Source organism: Charadrius vociferus, unplaced genomic scaffold (assembly GCF_000708025.1).
Source record: "Charadrius vociferus isolate BGI_N301 unplaced genomic scaffold, ASM70802v2 scaffold38, whole genome shotgun sequence".
Lineage (NCBI taxonomy): Eukaryota > Metazoa > Chordata > Aves > Charadriiformes > Charadriidae > Charadrius > Charadrius vociferus.
Window position 1 is genome coordinate 5,354,025 of NW_009650176.1, and position 21,808 is coordinate 5,375,832.

Genomic DNA, 21,808 nt, shown 5'->3' on the forward strand with positions numbered 1-21,808 from the left:
TTTTATTTTGATACTTAAGTCGGTGATGGGTTTCCGTGAGCCCGGCGGTGGGGCTTGTCACGGGCATAAAAGGCGTGCTGAGTGGATCAGGCGGTCAGATGGATCGGTATCCACAGCTGTGAGTTGCTCTCATGCAGAATTGTCACATACAGAACGACAGAAATCTGTTGCTTTTGTAGGGGAACTGGTTTCCAGCAAGAATCTCGAGCTGGAATAACCAGTAAAACATTAAAACACTAAAGTTATATAACGTATGCCCTGATACACCACATCTTCTGTAATGACAGAGATGGCTTGTTTCTTTTGGACTCGGATACGCTCTGCCAAGGCCAAGCGCAAGGTCCGACACGTGGGCTGGGACAATCCCAATCCCAAATGCAGCCTGGCTGGAGGATGTATTGGGAGCAGTCCTGAGGAGAAGAACTTGGGGGCGTTGGCTGATGAGAAACTCAACATGAACCGGCAATGTGCACCTGCCACCCAGAAAGCCACCCACATCCTGGGCTGCATCCCCAGCGGCGTGGCCAGCAGGCGAGGGAGGGGATTCTGCCCCTCTACTGTGCTCTCATGAGACCCCACCTGGACTACTGCGTCCAGCTCTGGAGCTCCCAACGTAAGAAGGACATGGACCTGTTGAAACGGGTCCAGAGGAGGCTATGAAGATTATCAGAGGGCTGGAGCACCTCTGCTGGGAGGACAGGCTGAGAGAGTTAGCTGAGAGTTCAGCCTGGAGAAGAGAAGGCTCCGGGGAGACCTCAGAGCCCCTTCCAGTGCCTAAAGGGGCTACAGGAGAGCTGGGGAGGGACTCTGCATCAGGGAGTGGAGCAATAGGATGAGGGGTAACAGTTTTAAACTGAAAGAGGGGCGATTTAGATTAGATACTGGGAAGAAATTGTTTCCTGTGAGGGTGGTGAGCCCCTGGCCCTGGTTGCCCAGAGAAGCTGTGGCTGCCCCATCCCCGAAGGTGTTCAAGGCCGGGGACGAGGAGCTTGGACGGGGCTTGGAGCAACCTGGGCTGGTGGGAAGTGTCCCTGCCCAGGGCAGGGGGGTTGGAACTAGGTGAGCCTTAAGGTCCCTTCCAACCCAAACCATTCTATGATTCTTTCCATTGCTGGTCTCCCTGCTTGAGGTTACTTTTATAAACTACCTGAACGGGAAGGTAACACAGCCAGTAGGTAATGAGAGGTGGGATCAGGGTTGCACCGAAGAGGAGGCTCAGAGCGAGGTACAGGGCCTGCCCGTGAGCCCGGTGTGCGGGGTATGGCTGTGGGACGCTCCAGGAGGTAGACAGGCTGAGGATGGCCCAAGAGGTCAGTCTACAGTCTCATTTTCACAGCAGCATATGGCTAGAGGTGAATAAATTATGTCTGTAAATAACTGAATTCACTTCTCTTTGGCATGCAAGCAAGGCTGCACTTCAGAAGAGTCCTGTTCGCTGATGCTGTTATAGATTTAATCTAGCAAAAGTTGAACTTCAGGCTTCTGATTTAAAAAAACCCCAAGAGGTGAGGTAGAAGAGGCACAAACACAGCCAGCAGCAATTAGCAAAATAATGGGATGTTACAAAATCTGTGTTCAGTGCATGTTAGCATCAAGTCTTTTCCAGAGGTACGTGCTTCCAGGAGGTGTTTTGGCTGCACAAGGAGAGGACTGGAGGACTGCAATCTGTAATTTTTTTCACACCAGTTACTTGTTGGAATTGGTTGAGGGTTCCCAAGAGACTTTTCAGGCAGCTGGTCTAGGTGGGGCTGGGGGCCGCTGGGGTCCTGAAGGAACTGCAGGAAACTGGGTTTGTACTGGCTGCCTGAAGCATGGAAAACACATTTGGTGAAGTATTTAATGACTTGAGACAACTGGTTCTTTACCATTTTTAAACAGTTGCTAGCATTTATACACATATTTAACTCTCTGCTCCTCCCTCTCCCTAGCAGCATTTACATGTCCCGTTATGCTGTTTTCTATACAAGCAGTAAAACAGCATTTCTCTTCCAAGCATGTAATCTATTTTATCTGATATGATGCTGCATGAAAAGTCCTCCTAAGCAGGACACGAGACATTAGGAACTTCACTTAAAATGATACAGCAATGTAAACCTAGCAAACGTGATGCAAAGGTTTTAAATACTACAAACCTTGGACCAGGGGAATGCGATACAGTAAAAAAATCAGGACTTGATGTGGCCAGCTGGAAAAGATGACACAGAAAATCGAGTTAACAGAAAACACAGATTTCAAAGTGTGGCTAATTATCCAGTATTAAGCTAGTGGTATTTTAGAACTAATTTTAATTTCCTGTGACATTCTTCATACTCTCTTGCAACATTTTATTTTGATAACTTTTATTTTGTTTTATCAGAACTAGATCCATAGCCAGGCTAAGCAGCTTCTCTGGTATTTGGCTGCAGAATTCAGAGTGCAATCTTTGGGTGCTCTGCTAAGTAGCAGCCTCTTCCATCCCGTGTTACTCACAGCCTGTGTTGACAGGGCAGGCAATAAGGCTCGTACTTACACAAACAGAAATCCTGTCTAACATGTTATAAATTATTTAAAATACTAGGAAATTCAGATGGTTTCACTGTGTCAAAATGCCACAACGTCATCAGTAACTACATTAGTGAAAAGGCACTGTGTAGTTTGGATTACTCAACATGAAATAATGCAAGTATGCATCTATCTTACCTGATTATTTCTTGTGTTATGATTCGGGCTGTTATTTTGCTTTGGTTGCTGCACATTTTTATCCCTGAAATAAAAATCAGGTCATCAGGCAAATCCCCATGAGGTTTATCTACCTTCAGGGATGTGGTGTTTTCCAGGGGATGAGGCTACAGCTCAGAGATCCGGATTTGGTTTCTGACTCCCCCCTCTTTCTGGCCTTGGCAAATCATTTCAATGTGCTATGCCCCTGTGTCCATGCAATACAATTGTCAATAACAATGAGGGAAGTGCAGTGTATTTGGGGAAAAATGCTTGAGAACTGACAACTGGAGTATCTGGATTAAAATGCCTAATAGCACGGTACCAGCTACTAAACTACCTACTACTACTGTTAGCAGGGAAGTCTTTTTCTTTTGGGAGGTATGGAATTCTTTGTATAGATAAAGCTGGCTATAAAACTGTTTAAAACTGGCTTGCTACATTAATCTGGAGCATGCTTTCAAGTGTTGAAAAACGCATTTGTAGTAAGTGAAATACCTGTGTTGTCTTCTGCTTTTCCTGCAAAATTTTCTTTTTATTGCATCACGCTTAATTACTGCTAATACAGTAACGATTACTATTGGCAACACGAGGAGGAAAAAAATAAGCAGACCATCGCGAAGTGATGTATCTAGAGAAAAAGAATTGAAATCATGTAAGACAGCAATCTTGTTTAACCTCATATTAAAGCAGTTTTTCTGCTTAAAGCACCTTTCTGTTGTAAAAACTACAATCTTCAAATTATTATAGCTTAAAACTAGTAACTCCACTGAAATTTATAAACTGCTATGATCAGAAAAGTAGGATTTGGCCTTATGTTATCCTAAGCTCTTTCTGCCTTATCTACCCCATACATGTATTTTTTCAAGAATTCTAAAGCAGAGAAATTAATTTTGTATTTGTTTACCCACAATTTCTCTGTACATCTTCTTTGCCTTCCTAAGCTATTAATAAATAAAAGACATTTTTTCTCTTTCTCAAAATAGAAATACAGTAAAATTTGATAAAATGTGATATTTATTTTTTTTTGCCTCACAAAGCGACAGATGATGAACTTTGCTTGTAAACAGAGAGAGGGAAAACATTTTGCATGGTCTCGCAGTGTGAAGGACAGCAAAATCTACTCTGTTTTCCCTTTGCAGAATTTCATGGCTCTTATGTGAGCCAACTGCTGCTTGCTGCGTGCATCTCCTTCACCCCTCTCACTTCTGTGAGACTCCTTCCATATGTAAAGGCTGCTGGTTTCATACTCAAGCTATAGTCTCCCTCTATGACATCCACATCAGAACTCTGTTTTAAGTACCTCAGTAAATATCTAATTATCTAACTATTTTAAAATGGAACAGTAATTTATGTATTGCTTTTAATTTCAGTAATTTAATGTATTGCTTTTTATCTCAGACAAAACAGAGGTCAAATTCTCCCTTGGACCAACTTCCTTGCTGCCTGCAAACTTACACATCAGATAAAAATGTTTGTTCTTCAAGTCAGTCCATGACTAAGTGTTCCATGCAGTAGAAAAAAACAGTTGAAAAGAGTCTAAAAAACCCCAGTGTTATTAGTAGATGATTTTATCAGACACTGGAGGCAAAACGAAGGCCAGTTTCATTGTCCTACCTATGTGAGATGGACCACTGTCCACACTGCCGCCGTAGCCTGACTGGTTACAGAACGGGGGCGCCCATCCAGAATTGCAGTGGCAGTTCCCGTTGTTGTTACACACCTACAGTCGATACAACAGGGATTAGTCAAACGAACAACGCCTTTCTGGAAGTAGCCGCTTTCAACCTCCAGTATATATTTGGATTACACAGTAAGAATTGCATATGGAAACAAGAAGTATTGCATATTGTTGCATAGAAATACATGAAGTTTTAATCGGGAGTAAGCTCTCCCCCTCCGTAACAACCCAAAACACTGTGTGATGCTGATACCAGAAGTTCATCCTCAATAGAAGTTAACCTTTGTTTTGTTATTTGCCTGCAATAGATTACAGTCCAAAGAACATCTCAGTTTTACAGCCCATGGACTCCATTTTGACTTTTCATAGAGAAATATATAAATAAGGAATCACTAGACTGGCTTCCTTAGGGGAATATTTTCCTTTTACAACTTGACAGCTCAGTAACATTAGAAAATTCCCTAGGGAAATTCAGAAGAAATGTCTTTCAATGTTAGTGCTGAGAAGTTTACAGTATACTGGTAACATGAATTACAGATAAAAAAGTGGACTTTTTAAATACAGATCAGAAAAAGACAAAGCCATCTGGCTGGTTATTGCTTTTATGTAGGGATTTCGCACATATCTCTGTCTTCCAGAAACAGTGCATGAAAACACTATGTACTCACCCCGTTATCATTACACTTCTGCTTTACATCACAGCTGTAGCCCAGATGACTTGCATCAACACATTCAAAATTGACACAGGCCTGGAAAAAGTCATTAGTGTCTTTCAAATGCAAAACTTAAAATAATCCCATCCTTTTATAAATATACTATATAAATGCATACATTTACAGGTCTACAGCTTTTACTTAAATGAGAAGAAAAAGGGCTGATAGAACATTCAGTACTTCACAGTTTTATAGCTGTATTTGTTTCAGATTTTCTTAAGTCTGTGGATGTATTTCGATGGAGTAATTTGAATAACTGATAATGTAGTTCACTGATTTGTAGTGTCCCAGTTTTTGAAGAGCTAACTAATTGTTTATATGTATGTATCTGAAAAAGCAGATTTTTTATTATATTATGGCATACAAATAAGAGAACTATGTAATGCTTTTGAAAGTTAAGAACTTTCCAGTTGGTGGAATATATTCTGTAATTAATGCTGCTGTGATTCATCTTACCTTCTTTTCTCCACAGGCTGTTCCATCGTGAACTTGAGCAGGATCAGGGACATCTGATCCTAAGTCAAAGTCAGAAGACCAGCATAACACCCCAGATGCGTTATTGACAACACTCCACGCAGGAAGATTTTGAAGACTAACAGATGTGCACTGGAGCTTGCCGCACAAACTATGCCTGTATTGAATGAATGACACTCAGAGACAAGGTGAATAGAAAAAAAAAACAGGATCAGCGCAAATACGCCATCCAGTCAAACTTTTTAGCTTGCATTTCAAGGAAATATTCTTTTAAATCTCATGCTCTGAGAGTTTGTAAGAGAATATATTTTTTATATTGAAGATTTTAGGGTTAGCTTTTATTTATTGGTGACTTACTGAACAGAACATTTCTTGTACACTCCACCTCTCATTCCACAGTTTCCAAACCTATCTCCTTTAATATTTGCTTTTTCAAAGCATACATCAGGTGCTTTTCGTGCCCCTGTATGAAAAACAGTGAATCTTAGTAAACCACTACACTAATTTAAAAATATAAGAAAGAGATATCTGAAATGTCTATTAGGAGACGACACGTCCTTTTACTTTAAATTATAAACATACCTTTTCCATATATAGATTCACATTGTGAATCAAAACTCTGGCATACTCCATAGTAGCAATATGCCTTCGTATTGTCGCAAGGGTAACCATTCATGATATAAACGTCGTCTGGACAGTAGGCATTGCTTCCATTGCAGTATTCAGGTAGATCACAGAAATCCATTTTCGATCTGCACTCTGCTCCTGCCACTTTGAACTAGGATCAGAGAGGAATGACGCCCTACTTTTATTTTGCAACAGTGGAAATTGCAACATGGAAACAATAACAACTGGGAACCTTTTGTGAGGTTAAGGAAGACAAAATAGTTTTTCAGATCAATATCTAACAAATATCCAAGACTTCCCTCAGTTTCATATGGTGTAGCTATAAAGTTTATGAGCTGAGCCTGCAGAGGACTTGGGTAGATCGTACAAATGGGTACACAAGTACAAATTAAAAAGCAGCCAACTGTCATAGACTTCGCAGAAGCTTGGTATTGCATAATGGAGATTGCTACTACTGAGTCCCCTGATTGTTCCTGCCTCCTACAAGGGATGACACACAGATGACTTTGCATTTCTACACTACTGGCCAGGAGTTGTTAGACACAAATTCTCTGCTTACATGCTTTCTCCTGGTGAATGTAGTTTGATAATGTGAAAATACGTCATAAGTACTATGATAGCTCTTTTCAAACATTAAAAATATTAGTAAATTGTATCAGTTTAGCTTAATAAAACATAGCCTACCTTGCAATTTTTGCAGCACAGTCCTTGAGCGCATTGCGATCCAGGCGTGAGTTTGCAGGTTGCAGCATCACAGCAAGGGTTAGTACATTCCTGAAGAACAGCCATGGACAAGGGGACACAATGTTTTTAGCTTGCTATATAACTAGGAAAGTACATCATCAAAGCAAGTGCACAGACAAACCAAACTTTAAATATACCATCTGTCTTGCACGTTCTGAGGTTGACAGCCTTCTGCTCTAACAGGAACCAGCATACAGTTTGGCTGTATTTTTTTACCAGAAGTCATCAGAAAGACATCTGTTTTCATGTGTTGTGGCACAAGGGTTTAGGATAGGTTTACACTTTAAAGGGACACTAAAAGAAGCAGAACACTTTGGTCTTTATGTAACACTTTTGTCACCCCTCCCCTCATCTTTTTTTCCACTACACTAGCAGTTTGATGTGGAGAAATGTTGGTATCTTTTCATGACTTAGAAGAAGGCCTATATGATGGAACCTGGATTTGCTGACGGCCTTTTGATGTATTGGTGCCTTTTTTGTGACACCTTTATTTTCTAAAAAATGAGTCAGTGTATCCCATTATTTGAGGGGCATTTTGACAACGCAAATATGACCAACAAAAGTAATTTAGTTGTGGGTGAAGATTAAGGCTTACAGTTAGGAAACCTGCAAGTGCTCTATAGACAAGTAGTCTCTCTGACGTAACAGAAATATCCATGTTGCTAAAACTAGCACAAAAACCAGTGGTGTTTCTACACACTCTGCACTGAAATCTTCTTCTTTCTTAGGCATTGGCTCAAAGTTCTGCAAAGTCCAGTAGCCCTTAATTGAGTTCACATTAAAATCAAAGTATGATTTTAGGCTTTTTCTAAAACTGATCTTCATACTGCTTGTAAAAATGTAAATTTACAAGGAAAACTCCTCAGATATTAATGCAAGTCAGGTATACCAAAAGGCCAGAGTTATACAAGTATGATATGATACGATTTGATTATCATATAATAACAAGTATCTAGTTGAATTTCATTCATTACCTGCGGTTTGCCACAGTCACATTCTTCATTGTTATCGACCACATTATTACCACAGACAGGTTCCTTGTAAACATTACTTGTTTTGGGAGGATTTCTAAGGCAGTTTCCACCTCCATTTAGAATAAGGTTCTCAAAATCATCAGCACTACAAGTGCTGAAATTCCTGGATCCACTGGAAAGCATAATATTTTTTTTTATTATAAATATTTTGCTTACAGGAAAAAACACAACTCATGCCCTTAAAATATTGTCTATCTATAGTAAATAGTGTGTTTCATAGCATTAGGAGATCATGAGATACTTAATTATTACTTTATTTTGCATTAGAGTACCGTATTAGAAATTAAAAATACTATATATAACATAAATGCAAGCACTTTCAGAAGAAAAAGAGATTATCAGATTATCCATTCTGGTGTCCTGTATAAAACAGAAATTCCTTAGAAATTCATTGTCTGTACTGAGTCTAAAAATACCTGATTAAAAAATACTTTCCGGAAAGACATTCACCTTATCTTGGAGTCCCTAACAACTCGGGAATGCATCTTCTTATAGTAGTTTTGTCCAGTGTTCAACCACCCTTATTTATTAATACAAATGTGAATAAATAAAAGAACGTGATCTTTTTCTCTTAAGGAGAAGCCAAAGAACAAATGAACTTAAAGAAATCTAGGGTTTAACTGTTTTGTTTAACTGTTAAGAGAATCTAGGGTTTAACTGTTAAGAGAATCTGTGTCAAGGACGCATGTTTGCACAAACCCAGTGAATATATGTAAAGCATTCTCAGCAGGGCAAAAAAAAGAAACATTCTATTATTAAAAAAAAACCCCAAACAATTAATAAAATCCAAATAAGTTTTCAGGAATGCCAAAATACAGAATTACTGAATTGGAAAACTGGTAACATTTCAAATAAATGGAAATGATGTCAGGACCCAAATCAGTGAATTCACCTCTGTGGTTAAATTTTTCAAACAACTCCCCATTCACAAAATTTCTTCAAGATTCATGGGAGTTTCACAGCATAAAATGCATAGTCATTGCAGGTAAATAATAATTATTAAAATAAAATAACTGGAAATCTTACTTATCTGTGCTGTGCATAATATAGGATGCAGGACACCTTTTATCGTCATGTTTCATTCCAAGATTATGCCCCAATTCATGTGCAACTACTGTAGCATGATGTAACACATTGTTATGATTCAACTAATAAAAAGAACCAGTGTTAAAAAAATATAAAACTAAAGACATTATTAAGTTTCTGTCTACTAATTTTTTCAAGCCACAAGTCTCTCAGAGGCTAAATTGTATTGCAAAGTGAAAGCAGCAAGAAGAGACGGTTTGTCACTGTTTTTTCAGTAGGGCCAGATTCTGCCACTCTTTCTATTCCTTCCATTAGGATCATTTTCTGAATAATAACACAGTAAACCAGTCAATTTCAATGGAGGCTTCAAAGACGAAAAGACAAAGACTGTTAAAGAACAGAATCTGCGTCTAAGGTTGTCTGTGATGTTATGGCATCTGTATTGTAAGGACAGGAACCTCTGGAGATACTGGAGCTGCCCCAAGGGTGAATGAGAAAAAAATAGTTTCTGGCTGATTTTGCCAAATTTTAAATTCTTGTCCATTTACAGCCTCATTGTAGAGAATTCCAGACACTTTAGAACAGAGTGCATTATGTTCACTGTCTATCCATGTAAAGAGTCAAACAATACACATTATTTTGTAGCTGCATTCCCATTCCAAAAGCACTGTGGTTATGAACCTTAACGGCACAAGAATGGACTTTTCTTATACAACCTTGAGCTAGCAGAATTACAAAAAGATAAAAAAGCTATTTCAGGAGTAAATCAGCCAAATGGACTGGAACATGATGAAGAGATAAATTGGAAACAACTTTTTTTTTTTTAAATATAAGTATAAAAATATGCACAAGTCTTTTAATCAGAAATCCCATGAAAGACAGTGTACTACTGGAAGACCTGTCCAAATAGGACAATAAACTGCACATTATTTATTTAGGACATTCTGGAAGGTACCTCTGTGGAAGCAATGTCTAGCAATAGCAGTAACTACAATGCTGGGCTGTGTTTCACAGGGGAAAGCCTCCAATTGTTCAGGTACCTCTTGGTCTCCCTAGCAGCATATATATTATATATGATAGTTTAGCAGCTCCAGTGCTAGTTTCTTCCAATAACCACAACATTATATACTTACAGTGCTGATTGACCCTCCCTGGACTTGTGAGCAAATGGTACCTACAAAAGCCATTCCAATGGATCCACCATAAGAGCTTCTCCCTCTGCAACAAAAGCAGTTTGAAGGTATTGTTGAAAGAAGGGCTGAAAGTTCATGATTCCTACTAAAAGACACTGATGAGTCTGAAACAAATACTGCAAGTCAGGAGTTCTTGAAGTGAAGAAGAAATTTATCATCATATCAGGGTTTCACTGTAATAAATAATGAACATCCAAATAACAGAGTTTGAAAATAATAACCAATCACCAGAATCTGCTGTGTCACTGCTTCTGTGTTCACAGAATCACAGACTGGTTGAGGTTGGACCTCTCAAAGTCATCTGGTCCAACCCCCCTGCTCAAGCAGAGCCACCTGGAGTTGATGATTTCTGAAGAAGTCATTATACTTTCTTGACATTTTTCCAGGTTAATACAGTTTGGAAGTTGAGTGAATTTTACTCAAATTATATTGTCATTCATACACAAACCCCAAATCATATCCAATAACAACACTGGCAGCATGGCTAGTTTTTCCACTGAATGAACACTTACATTATGAGATGGCTAACATCATTTCGTGATCGTTTAAGAAGATTTTTCTGTCTCCAAGAAACGAATCTACTCAGTACATCTCCAGCTGAACCATCCATTACAGATATGTGGTTTGTATCTGTCCAGATCTCTAATCCAACCAAAACAATCTGGATGTTTAATGCTCTATACATCTGAAAAAAATATAATGCTAATCAGTGTCCATCAGTCTGTTTCAACTGAATTATGGAAGTCACTACTTACTGGAAGTTACTTACTGGAAGTTACTTACTGTAAACATTAAGCTGGACATTACTTTAGTTTCTTTGAATAACTAACAGTTTGATGTGAGGAAAAAATACATGTCTGAAGGCAATCTACTTCATGAAGGTACCTAAACATGTCTTTCAGTTGGAGAAGTTGGAAAAAACATATTCATTCATTTCCTTAGCTAATTGTCTTGAGAAATTTGGAACAGATGATCAGAGAGATTATGGAATTGTTCACAGCGCTGATGGTTTGCTTAATAAAAAAGAACTACATACATGAGAAATACTCTTCCTGGAAATGTAAAACCTACTGGAGACCTCATGTTCCTGGAGCAGCCAAAATTTGGGAGCACAGATAAGTGGTTTAAAAACATCTTGCATCTCTCCCTCTGTCTACACCTCTGTAAGACTTGTGCATAGACTCATGAGGTGCCTTAAATGTGTTAAAAATTGCTGCATAACTTCCAAATATAATTTCAAAACATAATTGTTCAGATTTACTGCATTAGCTGTTCTTTTGAAAACTATGATAAAGTAGAAAACTATTGAATCTCAGCAACTTCTCTGACATACCCCATCAACGTAATTAATCAGCTCAACTGTTTCCTTTTGCACTGCAGCAGGATCAGATTTCTTCATCAAAAACTGTAAAATATCATATGAGAATATCAGAGAAAGATTTTAATGGTTTAATAAAATGTATGTAGCATTGGATGAAGTCATTACCCTGTTGTTATCCACAACCACAAATAACTCCACATAGCTTTTCTGTGGCAGGACAGCTCGCTTCTTCTGCAAATTAGAGAGCACAATAAGTTAACATGATGACTATTGAGTTCCATTTTTTTTCACTTATCTTTCTCATGATTTTAATTTCATGGATTTATAAAGCAATTACCTATTTTTTAATGTGGCCTATCAATTTGCCTTAGATTTCCAGATAAATACCTGTATGTCAGTAACTCACTTCTGTTCAGACACTGGGATGCATGAGCTGAATGGCAGCTTCATGCCTTTCACATCATACCCACAACTGTCTTGGGCAGAGCTCTGCTCTTCTGCTAAAGGATCGCTTCAAGCTACGTTAAATTCCCATTGTGCGGTTCTTCTGTTTCAGGATTTCTTTAGCAGTACTTGCACCAGTTTGGGGTCCATAAAAATGAAGGCAACAAGACAGTGGCCTGCCAGACCAAACCCACCTGCAGTGATACCATGCCAAAGCAAGAGCTCCGGGAGACCCTTGGCTGCTGCAACAGACTGAGGAGAAGGCTTGGACTCAAGAGAGAAACAGACAGGTATTTACCCGCAAAAGCTTTTCCCTGCTAGAGGTACTGTTTGATAAAAACTCGTATTTCACAGACTGCTTCACAAACATCTCATGATGAAGGCTGCCATTCAGCACATCACATTGGAAGGGGATATTCTGCATATCTTCTAACTGGTAAAACACATGTTCAAATGTCCTGGATGTGTTGAGCGGCTCCATTCCATACCACTTGCCACCAATGTAGAGAATTCCTCTAATAATCATAGAAGAATGAAAAATTATTCCACAATTTTTCGCTCATGGTTATGACTAGGTGAGTGAATGACAGCTGGATACTTAAAAACTAGAACTGTTCATACCACTATGTTGAAATAAACTATTATTATCTTAAATTATCTTAATATAGGGGGCAAATTCAAGTGCCCAACAGGATCTCAAAAGACAAAATAGAAGTTATTTAAAATACTCCATCGAACACAAGAGTGTACTCCTTGAATCAGTTAGCGGGAAAGCCAAATTGTTACAAAATGGGTCTGGATTGTGGTACAGAGCTGATGCAAAGGATCACTTTTAGTCCTTATCTCTAGTCTCACTCCTAGCCCCATGTTAAAGTAATCTAGCATTTTAGAAAAAGATATCCTCTAAGACAGAAAGAGAGGCCAAAAGCAATCACCAGGGTGTTTATGAGGGCAACAGCAATATTGCACTGCTGAGTGCAGCTAAGTGTAAAGATTTTGCATTTGCCCATGGCTCAGAAACACCTGGTACATGCCCATTTGCTGTACCAGAATATTTCAGAAGCTATTATCCTGTTCTCCAGAATCTCAAAACTATATTTAGCACAAGAATTCTGTAGTTAATATCTTGGGAAAGAAGATTCTCAAAAATATAAGTACAAGGTAACCAAAGGATTTTAGTCTGTGTAAGTTTGCAGAACAACCGAAATGAAATATCTGTCCTGCTTAGTGAGATCTGGCATTACCTGAAATACCAGTACGTTGACCATTTTATTCTTCATTTAAAGGAATGCCAGGAAAAGTCATCATTTATTGTGAGTGGCATCTCACTGTGAACTATACATGAAAGATATGTGGATGAATTTGATCCTGCTTGCCTTTTCCTGCTTGTGGAAAAAACATCAAACTGAACAAGGCTGCCACAACTGACAAGTATATCCAAAGTCCAGCTAAAATGCCAAGCTCAGTGAACACAGGGGAGCATTGACACACTCTAAGCACATTCTGAATATCTGCACAATTTGCTGTGCATGCCATCTCGTTTTGCCAATTCACATGGACTCATTCTGTGGGGAGAACACCACCTTCTTTTATGCATCCATCTGGCCCCTTTATATTTCTCAAATAAATGTAATTTTCTTGTATTTGAAATACAAAAAAATGTTTCAAATTCGGTCAAAACCTTTCCCCATAGATGGTTTTTCTTTTGAAACATGCCCATTCATAAGACAGAATTGTTCACAGAAGTGTGTTAAGTTTAGTAAAAGCTTCATCACTTTCTTCTAGAGAGGTACCTCTGGGTAAAGAGATTCGCGTCAAGTAATAGAGGCCTCAGTTCATGCCCATATTCTGCCTATATTTGGATTATGCTCTCTCTCACGTAATCTTTTTCTGTGAAGGAATTTTGGGAAAGGGGAAAAAAGTGGTAGTCGAGGAAAGATACAAAACCCTTAGAGAGTTTCAGCTTCATCAAAAGGCAAAATATTAAAAAAATTTGCAAGACAGAATGGTGTTTCCTCTCCAGCTGTATGATGAATAGCAACTGGTTTTTAGTGTTTTACTTTGGTACTGCACAATGAATTATCCTGAAGTAAAGAGCAAGAGGTAATACCTAAGGCCATCGCATGTGCTAAGAGCAATCATTGAGTCAGCAATTCCGTCAACAGTGCCATGATAATAACAGTGTGTCTGAAATGCAACAAAACCACATAATTAATGACAAAATAAGGTTGTTGCTTTCAAATGCAAGCTCATTTTCTACCCAACCCTTTTATTTGCATAACCTTAAGGCTGGCTGTTACAAATTTACAGAGATACCTATTCTAAAAGTAGTCCCAGCCTTCTTGGAGAAAATATTGTTTGACATGAGTACCTACCATAGCATTTGGTCCCTTAATTCCAGAAAACAACCAGCTTTTTAGTTTAACCCATCACCATCTTTTTGCAAAATCTTTTAATCTACAATGCTCATCCTGTTCTTAAACAGATTCCTTTCAAAGACTGAGCTGACAAGATCTCCCATGCACAAAGCACCCAATTAAGTCTCACTTAGCTCACATGCAGTTGAAAGTTGAAATCAAATTCAAAAGTATTTATAAGGCTCGTTTGATACAGGACCTAAAAACTATAGAGCTTTGATGCTGCCATTGTACCTTTAATTGCATACTATGCAAAAGTGACCTAATCAGGTAGCTCAAATTCAGTCTTGGCATAATCTCCTGTCATCTCCTTTTGCACCTTGGAAAACAGTGATGCAGTGTCACCATAAACAGCCCACTCCCTCAGAAGACATAGAACGTTATGTTTTGTGTCAGTGGTAACTGTTAAACAGAAATGCTACAAATGTGAAAATTCACAAAAGCCTCTTTCCCAGCAAATATATTTTTCTTCTGTAGATATTTTCTGTGCATCACTTGCATTTTGCCTTCCACTGCCAAAAATGTAGCCAATTTTCACAGTCCTATTATACAGATAAGAAGACACTCAGAATTAATGGTTGTGCATTCACTTTTGCTTTGAAAATATATTTAGATGCATAGATCCTTGTTGTCATCCTTAGTTCTATCAAGTTGTTAGTATGGCTTCAATTCATAAAGCTTGGCTTCCCTGCTTTGAGGAAACTTACACAAAAGCAGAGTTTTATTACATACAATACCTTGTTTTTTGATTGTGTTGCCTCCAGTTTCCCATTTTCCCCATATGTATATAGCATAAAGTCTTCGCTAACAAGCTTTCTGGAAACAAAAATAAACTACTGCTCTTTTAACAGTCTATAAAACAAGAAATAAGTGAAGAATCCTAGTAAGTACTACATTCTCTTAGCAGCACGCTCATCCTGAATTATTATTAAAATCCATGGGTATGAAACAAAATACCTCAAAAATGAGCTGCATTATTTGGAAAAGTTATTTTGAAATATTTTAATTAAAATATCCATAGAGTAGGACCTGAGCAGACTATCTTATATCAGGGCCTGGACTGGTACAGGCTCAGGTATGAGGAACAACAGTAATAGTCAAATTTCTTCATGTACAGCACAGCTAACAACCCTCCCCTACCCACTACTAAAGAGTTAACAGTGAGCTGAATTCTAATTTTCCATAAGGCTTTTCTGAAATCTACTATGGTTTGGTGCTAATAAAAAAATAATCAAAATAAGTTTCTGCACAACTAGAAAAAATATTATTCCTTCTATTTGCAAGCTAGCACCACAACAGAGACATTTTTTAACAGTCATTTTGTAATTACTACAATCTGCCATTTAAATAGTTTCTTCTGATTTTTTTTTCAGTATAAAAATACTTGTCTGTATTTTATAGTCTGTATACTATATGCAACTAAATCCCAAGATGGAATGGTTTCTTAAAACACTCTATCACATACTTATTTTTCTTCAGTTTTAGGAGGTATGTTCCATTTCTGGTTTTAATTGAGTAAGAAAGGTTATCATCTGAATGCTCCTGAAAACAGAACAAAAGATATCACTTAATTAGGTGTCGGTTCCATGTTTTTTTTGACAAGAGAAATCCAAGTACTATATATGTCTTAAGTATTTACCAGATTTACAAAACACACATTCCTAACCCTCATGCCTTTCAAAGTCTCAGCAGTATATTTTACGTTCTTTCCTATGCAAAGTTTAAATTGTACTAAGCTACAAATTTTCATGCAGAAGACAGAATGGAAAAGTACACAAACCATAGAAGAAATTAAATGTCTCCCATTACAGATTTGTAGAGGGAATGCAGAAGATACAAAGCGTACAGAAAAAATGTAAAAATTGTGGTTTTAAAAGAACAAAAAGTGTTAGTAAAGCTAAACCTAGAATACGATGCTATCATTCTATAGGCTCAGGAACAGATGGTCCTCAGATGCTAGTGGTGAGGAGGTAGATACAGGTTGGATGAACGTGGCCAGACTCGGTTCCCCAAGAAGGGCACAGCCCATGTATGCACTCTTTGCCCAACTACGACATCATGTTTTGTGACACTCCTTATGTAAATCATCAGCAGCCGGATGAACGACTCACAGATTCTTCCTTACTTAATCAGTTTGCACAAAGATGACTAATGCTATTTCATTAACAGTTACTTCAGTAATGGAACTTGATATCTGGACCAAAGCTAAGTTACCTCAGAACTGAAGAATTAAGGCTCAGATCTTGCTCTTTTAACTCATTCATTTAACCTGTGCGACTCTGTGGACCATTTCCACAAAGTGAGCAACAGCTCACTTACATGCTACATGGTTGAAATCCTCTGGTTATCCAAAGACCAGATACAATAAGAAAAAGAACATACACAGCATGGACACTAGTTCAAGTTTGAGTTCAACATCTAATCTGACTTGGACGAAATGGAAATATTCTTCATGTTCCTTCCCACTTCTGTCTTACAAGGCTGTTAGCGGGACTAGAAGTTTGAAAGGTGTTAACTTAGAGTGAAATCACAGGCTTTTGTGACAACAAATTTACTCAAAACTAGTTGAAAACACTAAGAATCTGAAGAGAGAGTGTGGGGCACATTTCTTCACAAAAATAATCTCTATATACCATACATTGTGTGCATGTGTGTGTAATATAGGATGGTATTTTGAAAAACAGTAACATCAGAAGAAAAAATCAGATAGACTAACAAACCTCGTGAAAAAGTGAGTGATGATTCTCTTCGCCTGTCAGACTTCGAGGAATAATTATTTCTAATGTAGAAAGTCTTGATGTCTGTTCAGAAGATACACCTAAAAATAAAGTTTGACATTTCTAAAGAATCAGGATAAGTAAGACATTATGTTGACATCTGCACAGCGGCGATTGCTGAAAGACCATTCTGATCCAGCCATAAATGGAAAGTAATTTCACCAGTATGGCACCTGACTGCCCATGCCCAGTTTGCTCTGTTCTGCCTCTGCCAAACAGAAATCAATATTTTCATTCATGGCCAACTTAGTCTTAATTTCTGAGCGTTTAAACTAAATATAGGTGGCCTATATCAACATACAGATGTATTTTCAATGTGCAGAAATGCTGTTTTGACTGTATTGAAGGTTAATGACTACACCACCCCAAACACAACTGATGTAAAGTGCTAAAAACTGCAAATTTGAGGAAAAGTTTTCTTAAACAGGGTGTCCAAAACTGGCTGGCATTCTTGGCTTTAACTCTTGGTCTTAGTTATTTACATTATCAACTGGGATAATAGCTCAATTTTTTCTCATTCCTTCATATAGACAATATCAAACCAAATTAATTATTGTTTAAAATAAAAAATCCCTCAACCAGTATGACAGTAACATAGTAAGAGAATACCAAGAACAAGAAAAAAAATAAAACATCCATTCCTGTATTCACTGCATACTTTAATAGTGATGAAGAAATAGTTTAGGAATGGTCAAACCGATATAAAAAAAAGTAACTTCAGATTAAAGCTAGGGTGTTCTGGAACACACAAAGAAAAACTATCAAATGATTTAAACATAATCTCAAGTCTCACATTCTCACATATTCTAGATTATTAACTTTGTCTATCTTTTTTTATACATTTTGTCTTCCATGACCTACACTTTTGACCTCTGGTTAACATCTCAAATAGAATTAAGTTCCTTCAAGCTTTGTTCAGTGGCAGGAAGACTGTGAGGATTTGTAAATCTTCAGCAGGGCTCTCTAGGAGTGGCTGCTGGATGTGTAGTACAATTATTTTGAATGGTGGATCCAACTGTGCCAGGATGTTTCAGAACTTGCTAGACAGAGACTTGGATAATTCTGTATCTCCAGAAGAATAAATTCAGTCCCTTAATACACTGGGGAATGTTTTTTACTGGTTACAGAGCCATTTGCTGTGGTATCACCTTCTAGGTACTGTTAGGTCCTGTACTTGCTTATCTTCTCCCTCTTGCTCTTGTCTCTACTCCTCCTGTCCTGTCCTTGATTAAATCAATACCTCCTTCAGCCCTCTCCTTCCATTTAAATCCCTTTATTCCTATTCCTTTCCTCATTTCCCTGAATGAGGAATACGTAAAGTTGTCCTCTGGATCCAATTCTGCCACCTGCTGTGTGTGTTATCTTGGTTCACCACCCTGCCTTCTGTCATTGCCTAACGCTGCATTTTGTTTGTTCCAGCGACAGTCAAACCTTTGCAAAAGGTTTGTAGCCTTTTACATTATACCAGAATTATCTCCAGAACATCTTTAGCTTCCTGCATTAGCATGATAAGAAGTCTGATGAGTATCTGGTTTCAGGTAAACAGTTTTATAAAGACAAATCCCATCTCCAGTAACTTTTTTTAAAATGGGCTGAACTTGAATTCCTCTTCCTTTGTCTTGCCTGCCTGTCAGTCTGCTTTGAGTATTCACTTTGGTCAACACAGACACAAACAATGCTTTTAAACAGGTTACAGAATCAACAATAACATGAGTTTTGTCCATGAAAGTGGATTCTTCCTTCTTAAATCATTATTTCATAAGGAAACAAATATATTTCTTCTCATTTATGAAGTACAAAGTCACCCTCAGCCTCCCACATTTCTGTGAAAGGAATTCGTGATTGGAAGGATGCCGCAGAATCACCCATTCAAAGCGAGGAGGATTCTTCAGTGTAATGATGATCTCTACCTATTAGATAACATCAGGATTTTTAAAAGCTAGGTGCAGGTAGCATATGTTTAACATTAAAGACTGATATTGCAATCAAAATGTGGAAGTTGCTATTAGCAAACAGGTCTGCAAAGAGTATCGGCACTCAATATTTATTTCTGACTTTACTCTTAATCTCCAATAATTCTATTATCTAAATCACAAACTCCATTCTGTTTCGTGAGCTAAGTGTATGTTGAACTAACAGTGGAAAGGCAGTTCTAACAATTTAAATTTTGACACCTGAAAGCAGGAAACCATCTTTAAAGCATGTCGTAAAAATATCACTTTCCCAGAAATATTTTGAGTGTTACATCTAAATCTAAAATCTGAAGCCAAATCATAAACAGAAATGAGTTAATGAAGAACTACACTAACTGTAGGAATTCCCCTCACATTACTGAAGACTGAAATCTTTTTCTCCAGTCTTTACTGTCAATGAGAATGACAGTAACTGCAGTCATCACAACCAGTGTTCTGTACGGAAGATGATTTATTTACATACCTGCTGCATCCTGGAGAAAAAAAAAAACAAACACACAAAGAGCTTAACTATAAAAAGACACTTTTTTTCTTGAACGAGATTTTCTCAATTAGCAGGTCAGCTAATAGCCTAATAGCTGGGGAGAGTGGTGACTCGATTTGAAAGGTATGCATCATTATGATCACGACCAAAGAGTACAAGAAGACTTGGAGAAACTTTCTGATGCGTAACAAAAAATGAAATCTTACCTTTTATCCAAAAAGGTTTTCCAGTTAAAGTTAGTCCAAAAGTGAAGAAAAATAGGCTGTGTTTTAACATGACTAAGTTTCCTGGAGAAACTACTACAGTGTCCGAGCAGACACGGTGTACCTGGCTGTCAGCTGCTCTACACAGAACTAGAAGAACGAGAACCGTCTGCTCCGGAGGTAAACAACAGAAAAAGCACTCTGATACTTCATCTCTGCTAAGGAAACGGGAAGTAAAATTCAATCCATTAGGCTTGCAAAAAAACTGGTTAGACAGCTCAACGCAAATAAAAAGCAGCACATTCTTAAATGCTGATTGGAGAAAGAGCTCCAACCCATGCCAGGAACAAACTGGTTTATTCTAAAGGACTTTGATACCACAGTGAGATCATATGATGTGAGAAACATAAAATATTGCTACCAACAGATACAATGTTTAGGATGTTTATACTGGCTATTGTCAGCTCAGTAAAAAACCCTAGTATAAACCAGTCTACTCTTCAAAATTTCAGCTTGTTCTTTGTTTTCCATTTTTTCATCTTTACTTTAAAAATATCAAAAATACAATGCATATGAACACATAGAAATCCCACAAACACATGGAAATCCCCAAAACAGGGATTTTACCCAGCCACTTCTATGTTAAAGATAATTCTCCTCACCAAAAGTCTGTAATTTTGTGCAGCTCATCACTCTTCCAGGATCAGAATAATCTTCCGAGGCATCATGCAACCACACTGTCACCAAAAGCAGAAACTAAACATTTCCCAAACTAGATGAATTTGCAACACATTTCAGAAGTATCAAGCACATTTAGAAACTCAAAAAGGAGACAGGTACGACACACTTTTTTATGCTAAAACATTTACATTAATTAATTTTAATTAATCCATTAATTAAAAAAGAGCAAATCCATTTTTTTTTCATTGCTAGTAAATCCCATGAAACAACGGCTTAAGTGAAAAAAAAAAGGAGAGATGCCAAGTGCATTTGTAATATTTGTTTGTACAGAGCCTGTTCAAGTCCATGTTCCTATTTTCGCAGACCTAATTAATGTTCCTCAGCCAAGCACCAAGAGGAAGAACTCGATACCCGTGTTCCCTGGGTTTATACCTGTGCCGCAGCGTCAGGAGCAGCTTTCCCCGACTCCAGAAGCTGGGATCCTACTGAAAATTAAATGAACCCAATCTTTTATTTATAGTCTGTCTCCTATGTGGTACACGATTAGCATGCAACTCGAAAGAGAGAATTGCATTGCTCCCAATATTGTTATTTCAAGTGCCGTAGCACTGACACACTTTTAATGCTTTTCCATCTCTCCAAGAGAGCTTTGTTTTATTAGAAAAAAGACATGGACCTGTGGAGCCAGTCCAGAGGAAGCCATGAAGATGATCAGAGGGCTGGAGCATCTATACTGTGAGGAGAGGCTGAGAGAGTTGGGGCTGTTCAGCCTGGAGAAGGCTCTGGGGAGACCTCAGAGCCCCCTCCAGTGCGTAAACGGGCTACAGGAGAGCTGCGGAGGGACCCATGATCAGGGAGTGGAGCAATAGGATGAGGGGTAATGGTTTTAAACTGAAGGAGGGGAGATTTAGATGAGATATTAGGAAGAAATTTTTCACTCTGAGGGCAGTGAGCCCCTGGGGCAGGTTGCCCCGAGAAGCTGTGGCTGCCCCATCCCTGGAGGTGTTCAAGGCCAGGTTGGACGGGGCTTGGAGCAACCTGGGCTGGTGGGAGGTGTCCCTGCCCAGGGCAGGGGGGTGGAACTCGATGATCTTTAAGGTCCCTTCCAACCCAAACCATTCTGATTCTATGATTTCCTCACACTGAGGGCGTTATTTCAAATGCCTGGCACCCAGCACTCGCCACTCCCCTCCCTGTCAGCCCTTGCTCCCCGCGGGAGGCGGGTGGGCCAGGGGGGATCTCCTCAGCCAGCCGCCACCCCTGAGGTCCTGGAAGGCAGAGGCTGCGAGCGGGATGGGGGAACACACACTTTAGCGACC

General features: G+C 38.6%; 2 protein-coding genes across 2 annotated transcripts in view; both read right to left on the reverse strand.

Moving 5' to 3' along the window:
- The window catches only part of PSTK (phosphoseryl-tRNA kinase), a 4,516-nt gene extending 3,407 nt beyond the window's left edge, over window positions 1-1,109 (reverse strand). Inside the window, exon 1 of the mRNA XM_009892760.1 lies at window positions 1,090-1,109. Coding sequence (XP_009891062.1) covers window positions 1,090-1,109 — 20 coding nt within the window. The remainder of the gene's footprint in view (window positions 1-1,089) is intronic.
- Window positions 1,110-1,136: 27 nt separating this feature from the next.
- Window positions 1,137-19,881, reverse strand: LOC104293271 (disintegrin and metalloproteinase domain-containing protein 9-like). The gene is made up of 22 exons (XM_009892761.1): window positions 19,795-19,881; window positions 17,092-17,211; window positions 15,837-15,913; window positions 15,109-15,187; window positions 14,065-14,141; window positions 12,253-12,469; window positions 11,523-11,594; window positions 10,702-10,874; window positions 10,130-10,214; window positions 8,997-9,118; window positions 7,911-8,082; window positions 6,877-6,966; window positions 6,148-6,343; window positions 5,923-6,028; window positions 5,548-5,722; window positions 5,047-5,127; window positions 4,315-4,420; window positions 3,196-3,328; window positions 2,680-2,743; window positions 2,133-2,185; window positions 1,735-1,804; window positions 1,137-1,214 (listed from the first exon to the last, which is right to left on the reverse strand). The coding sequence occupies exons 1-22, from the start codon at window positions 19,879-19,881 to the stop codon at window positions 1,137-1,139; spliced, it is 2,433 nt and encodes an 810-aa protein (XP_009891063.1).
- Window positions 19,882-21,808: the final 1,927 nt, after the last annotated feature.

Bases quoted from the DNA above. Each gene is read 5' to 3' on its own strand.
- LOC104293271 (XM_009892761.1), bottom strand. From the start codon at position 19,881: ATGTTAAAACACAGCCTATTTTTCTTCACTTTTGGACTAACTTTAACT. The intron at 2,186-2,679 runs GTAAGATAGATG...CATCTTTTCCAG, and splicing joins ATAACACAAGAAATAATCAG to CTGGCCACATCAAGTCCTGA. The intron at 1,215-1,734 runs GCTGCCTGAAAA...CCTCGCTCTGAG, and splicing joins CCCCAGCCCCACCTAGACCA to CCTCCTCTTCGGTGCAACCC.